Source organism: Azolla caroliniana, unplaced genomic scaffold (genome assembly GCF_043228905.1).
Source record: "Azolla caroliniana isolate FFs.n. ecotype wild unplaced genomic scaffold, voAzoCaro1.0.p SCAF_13, whole genome shotgun sequence".
Taxonomy (NCBI): domain Eukaryota; kingdom Viridiplantae; phylum Streptophyta; class Polypodiopsida; order Salviniales; family Salviniaceae; genus Azolla; species Azolla caroliniana.
Window position 1 is genome coordinate 17788979 of NW_028230448.1, and position 6390 is coordinate 17795368.

The 6390-nt window shown below is 35.0% G+C and overlaps 1 protein-coding gene across 1 annotated transcript; it reads right to left on the minus strand.

Annotated features, from left to right (window-relative positions):
- SYP52 (syntaxin of plants 52) lies at positions 1-4331 on the minus strand. The gene is made up of 6 exons (XM_087329801.1): positions 4059-4331; positions 2363-2464; positions 1009-1115; positions 733-833; positions 332-376; positions 1-229 (listed from the first exon to the last, which is right to left on the minus strand). Exons 1-6 carry the CDS (start codon positions 4289-4291, stop codon positions 98-100), a joined length of 720 nt encoding a protein of 239 aa, XP_087185927.1. The 5' UTR covers positions 4292-4331; the 3' UTR covers positions 1-97.
- Between the last annotated feature and the right edge of the window lie 2059 nt (positions 4332-6390).

Sequence of the window (6390 nt, forward strand, 5' to 3'; positions counted from 1 at the left end):
CAAAATAAAAGCTCCAGGATGCATATAGCAAGATTGCAACATGACTTCACACAACACAACTGACAGTTGTTACGAGACAACTCATCATTTAATATTTTTACAAGTATCTAATCAGAGCATATATGGCCAATACAAGGAGGACGATCACAAACACCATCAATAGGAGCCCTAGTATCGAGCATCCGCTACCTGTCTTTTTACTAATGACACCTAACCTCTTTTGCACAGCCTGTAGTCAAATTGCAATGTATTAATTTTGAATTGGAAGGAAAAGATTGCAAATTGCAGCAAACATACAGTAAATCTGTCCATCTATCAATATTATATATACCTTCAATCGAGAATTTGTTGTGTCCGCATCCTTGTCCAAGGTATCCTTGACTCACAAAGATAGCATACGTTACGTGATAATTACTATGTGAATTTAGTCAGATAGCATGTTATTATATAGATATGTTATTTGATTAACAAGATACCATTGACTCTGATTTGATTCGAAAGTATTGGCATACTGTTAATGCAATTTGATTAAAAAAATATAGGAATGCTATTGATGTGCTTCGATTCATAAACATACATTATTGAGCTGACTTGATTAAAAAGATCACATATTCTGATATAGAAATATCACATAATTATTATGTCAAAGAGATGGTGCATCATTATGTGATTGGTTAAAATATGAAACACACACACATGCATATATATAGAGAGATATCCTCAACAACCTACCAACAGTTTCGTGTGCAAGTCTAGCTCTTCATTCACGGCCAGCGCGATATGTTTTGTGCTTGTTACAGTTTCTTCTAGCTTTGCAAGGTCCTCATCCTGCTCTGTCAGATGGCACATAATAATGGAATATGAGGAAAAATATAAATTAGGTTAGATGGCATAGAGTGCCGGTTGCATAAAGAAAATGATGTTTTAGTCCAATAGAATATATACGAAAAATAACATTAATTCTGTAAAAAGGAAATCCCAAAAATGATAACATAAAAGGGTGCATACCACGCATGATCTGTCGTTGAAGCCCAACAATACCCGTGTTGTCAAGTCCAGATGTTCGGTTATTCTCTGTTGGCTCTACTTTCCCATCCTGACCAAGGAGATTGCTCCTGTTATAGACAACATAAATAATCCCTGTTAAAGGTGTTGGCCTAGTAGCTCTTCCCTCTAAGCAAATAGTCAAATCCTGACCCCAGCCTTGGTTGCCACTAAAAAGGCAATTAACACTCCCATTACGTGAAAAAAAGAAGAGAAGCTTAAGAAAGAAAACAAAAAGTGATATAGTAACAAAAGGTTTCACAGTAGCATAGATAACATATTGACGGAAAACGATTTCCATACTTTTCTTTCTAGAAAAAAGTCGTCATGCAGAGAGTATAATGATGAGATCTTGTTAAGGCACCTAGGCTACCAACTCTTTAAAATTTTAACCTGATCAGACTGTGTATTATAAATCTTCAGAATTTTGCAAATAGAAAATTGCAAAAAATGCACGTGTATTATACTATACATATATATAATAGGATATATACATACAATACATATTAATATATGTATATGCATTAACTAGAACATGTCAAAAGAGTAAAAATCACTAAGAGGAGGTCAGTAACCAGAAAATGACAGATAAATGAAAGAGATTTACCCAAATATTTAAACCTGACCTATTTCCTTGATACATCTGATTTCATTAAGAATACTTTAATTTAGCTGTATACGGGGGGACAAAGAGGAAAATATCCAAAATTATATTCCTACATTATTTATTTTCAACAATGTTAGATAGATTATACACCTAAAGACCTCATGGATCATTTCCTTCTAAAGCGTAGGGAATTTAAAAAGAAATAAAGAAAGACTCTGCATCCGACAATCTACTGAGACTAAAAGATAGCATATATCACAATCTGAATGTTTGCAAAAGCTTTACAAGTTTTGCAAGAAAATCACTGTGGTGAAAGTAAACAGATTTATAAGGATCCATCATGTTGATTTTCACTGTATTTTCTGTCTTAATGTCATTAAGAAATGCCATGCCATCTTATATTTGTGCATTGAGGGTGTCTGAAGATTAAGGTTGATGTGATCAAAACCGTCATATAACTTATCAATGGAAATATCCTAGTGAGAATATTCTAGAACAAAGAGAATCACACCATATTTGGAGTAGTGTAAAAGTTATGACCTTTCCTCCAGAAAGCAACCAAAAAGTTCACAGTGATAGCCACTTTCCTATTGACTAAAAGAGAATCTTTTGGGAATATTCCAAATGTTTAGAAGCGAAAAGTTTTAGAGCCAAATTTGACCTAATGAACACTTTGAATGAAAGAAATATATTATATAAGGAGGATTGCACCTGTTTGAAGCTTGAGAAGAATCAAGACTGACAGTTAATTGGTTCATCTTAGTACGCAGACTTTGCACCATTTCTTGTCGCTTATTAAGCTCTTTTTCATTTCTGCAATCATTGTGGCATATTAAAATTACTAATTTTCAAAGATCCATGACGACAAAATAAATTGTTATTTGTATCTATCTACATATATGCATCCTAGTACAAGAGTCTAAAAGTTGATGATATAGTGGACAAACATTAGAACTCATCAAGCTCTTCTTTATAGTGGCTGGCAGGTATGCTAATGTGAACTCTATTTTCTAGTTGAAATCATAATATAACAAATTCATATGGGTGCACAACAGAAGTATTACCACCCTGGCACACTCAAAACAAAAACACAATGCTAAGCCAAAGTTACAGAATCATATTTCAAGTAGAATTGATGCAAAATTTTATTTGGAATTCAAATTTTAAATATAGAGCTTAAAGCAATACAACTAAAATACAACCCTAGATTACTTTCTCTCGTTCGCCTAGAATGGTCATAACTCTTATTTGTCTCTCTTTTATACATCTCTATGTTTGTTTTAGTGTCCATATACTATGGCAGTCTTCAGTTCCATATCTATTCTCCTTTTATCTCCCATTACGTCCAGACTCCATAATCCTTCTCTGAGATTATTGAATAGAGAATATCATCCTTCTCTGAAAGTTTGGTCTTCGGTACCAGTAAGACAATGTACATCATAAATGCGAGTGCATATAATTAGAATGAGATGATATCATTGATTAATTGCCCATAGATCTTGACTAGAGAATTAGCTTAGAAACATATTTTAATGAGCTTACATGTATCACAAACCATCAAGAGAAACAAAATTATCAGAAATAGAAAAAGGATCCAAAAAAGTCAAAGATAAACCAACTGATACCTAGAAATAAATCAGTATTTAAATTTTAATACCATTTAAAATTTTCTTTGAGAGCACAGATTTCCTTCTGTTTTAAAGCAGAGAGCAAAATCAACTATGATTTAACAACGCCTCATTTAAATGAGATAAATTTAACACCAAAAAAATCAACCAATTTTACTACCAAAAACTTACCACAAAACTGTTTTCAACCCGTTCCTAATTTAAACTTTCCAAATTTGAGTAAAAATGCCAGTTTTCAGATGAAGAATCAAATCCATCTGTTTCAGTATTTTCTTCCTTTAACTTTTCTGTTGATGTTTTGTTTTGATCAAGTAAAATAATCATGCTCTTTTAGTTTTCTTAATATAGAATTTGATCATTTACTTCTAGCATTTCCTTCACTTAATTTTCTTGCTGATCGATCAATACTTACTATCACTTGAAGAGAACAAAAATTGGTTGTGTTTATTGAATCAAGAATTATATGAATATTGTTAACATGTCCTTCATTTACTCTTTCCTATTTGAGAATCCCTCCCATTCTTCTGCTTTCCTTCAGTACATATTCAAAATATACAGAAAGAAAAACGGAAAAAAATAAAATAAAGTCATTCAAACTTAGCATTACCATGAATGATGACTTTCATTCTTCACTTACTTCAAAAAATTGCAAATAAAATGAAAATCAAAGATAAATCGAAAAACAAAGACTTTTTTCTCAACCATATGTGCTTGTTTGAGCAATTGAACCTCGCTTTGCTGGAGAGACAGAGAGAGGAAGGGGAAGGGGTACGACTTACAGAGACTTAGTTAGAGAAGGGTTACTTAGGAGAGATTGGAGGCTATCCAGGCGAGTTCCGAGCATCGTGATCTTCCTCCTGATCGCAGAGAAGACGTTGTCAGAGGTGAGCGATCCGACGTTGCTTCCGCTGCTCTTTTGGGATGAGTTCCTCTCCGAGATACGGGAGATCACGTCCTCCGCGATCCTCAATGCATCCTCGAAATCTCGCATCCATGGATCGTTCTGTGCCATCGCACCGCCCGCCCCCAGAAGAAACAGACGCAGAAGAATATGGCAGAAGAAGAAAGCAGAAGAAGGAAATAGAAGAGATGCAGCAATTTGGTTTCACACATGTCCCACGCACATTGTCCGGATTGTCCGGACAAAGTCAATACATGCATATGTATGTATGTATGTATGTATGTATGTATGTATGTATGTATGTATACCATGTGTACCCACCCCATGGATGCCTCTCCATCCATTGCACTCGGGAACTCCTCGAATTGGTCAGACAAACACAAAATGCAAGTGCCCAAGAGATAATAACATTGATGATATATCTTAACACTACTTATGGTCATGCTCAAGCTCATGGGTGGACTATGGACAGATCAAGGATACGTATAGGGACATGGACGACATAGAGCAACGACAAGGACAAGGGTGTGAGCCAGCATGACGAACCCATGGGACCAATGATCATTATGTAAGACTCCCTCCCAATCGTATAGGTGGTTAGCGATTTCAAAGTGGTGGAACCTACAAGGAAACAAAAAGAGCGAGAAGAGTAGATGAATACAAAGCATTTGGATAGTCATTGTGTATGGTTCTCTACTTGTTAGAATTAGAATTTTTATCGTCCATAAAGAGGCCAGTTTTGACCTATGGGACAAGAGTATACATGTGTTCTTGATATGTGTCTCCTTCCTAAAAGGGGTATTCATACATTGAAGCACAAAGTCTCTATGCGTGAATAAGGCATACACATATGAGCTCACTCAATCTTCTAGGTGGTGTCTTAAGCATACACTTAAGTTATCACTCCCTCTTAATATGTCGTCATATCTTGAATGAATTGCACTATATGTCGAGCATGTGAAGAGCAAATGGCATTCATCCTCTACCATGCCTTCATTACATACTTCACATGCTCTCAATTTCGTTACATTTTGATACAACTTCAATACCTAACTTGTGAGATTGAATGCGAAGTAGTGTGAGGGCTCTACGAGCGTTACTACTCATATTGGTAATGTGATAAGGTTGGATATGATAAATAGGCATTCCTGCTTTATATTCAGACTAGGAACCAAATACGATCTATTGGATGGACTCGAGAGGTCCCTCCTATTTATCCTCTCTAAAAAAGTAACTTGATTAGAGTACGTTCTTCCTCCCAAACGTATAGTTGCTCACATTGCTTATCATCTTAAGACAGAGTATATTCTTAATGAAACAACTTTCTCTTGATCACATGGATATTGACGATTATGTTGGATACGACCAAAGAAAACAATACATCACCCATCACACAACCCTCCTGCCCTAAAAAATGTTTATGTGCAAACCAATGGCATTGCCATGGTTTATTATTAGCATCACAATTATTTTCAACCATTTGGTTGGTGTAGAACATGCGACACATCTTTTTAAAATTACTCTATGAGTGCGCATGATCTCTTGAAATTAAAAATATCGAGAATTTTAAAGTGGGTTAAGTTCTTCAGTATGGCATTTGACTATGCTATATTATCATGTTCACTCGAGGTGCTATGAAAAATAATTCAATATCAACTTGGTGCTTCTCCATTATTTGGGAACTAGGTTGTTCGTGTGCATGACGTCAAACTAAAGTTACCCGAGGATTCTCGTCATGAATCAACATGAAACCTATTGCCCAACCCTTACGTGTTGTGGATGCTCACATGGCCCACATTCAATTTCTTATTATGTGTAGGCACTTGTGATTAGCCTATCTCATTGTAAAAGGCTTGATGTAAATCATAGTATGAACCATACGTACCATTGTAAAAGGCTTGCAATAATTCGCGTAAGAAAAACACCCTCAAAGAATGATAAATACCATACTTTTGGATTAACTATTTATTATGAGGTAAATAAGCCTAAAAAATAAAAAAAAACAAAAAAAACATTAAAAAAATGGGGGAAAAAAACACAAGATTGTTTGAATAACATTCGCATTCGTTTTCCAACGTAGGAAAATGAATGTTATGCTAGACGAACACAAATTTTACGTACTATGATGTAAATAATTAAGATTTAGATAAGGGAAAGAAAATAAATTGGACTCGCCTACCTAAGCAAAGTCTAACATGTGTCATGTACCA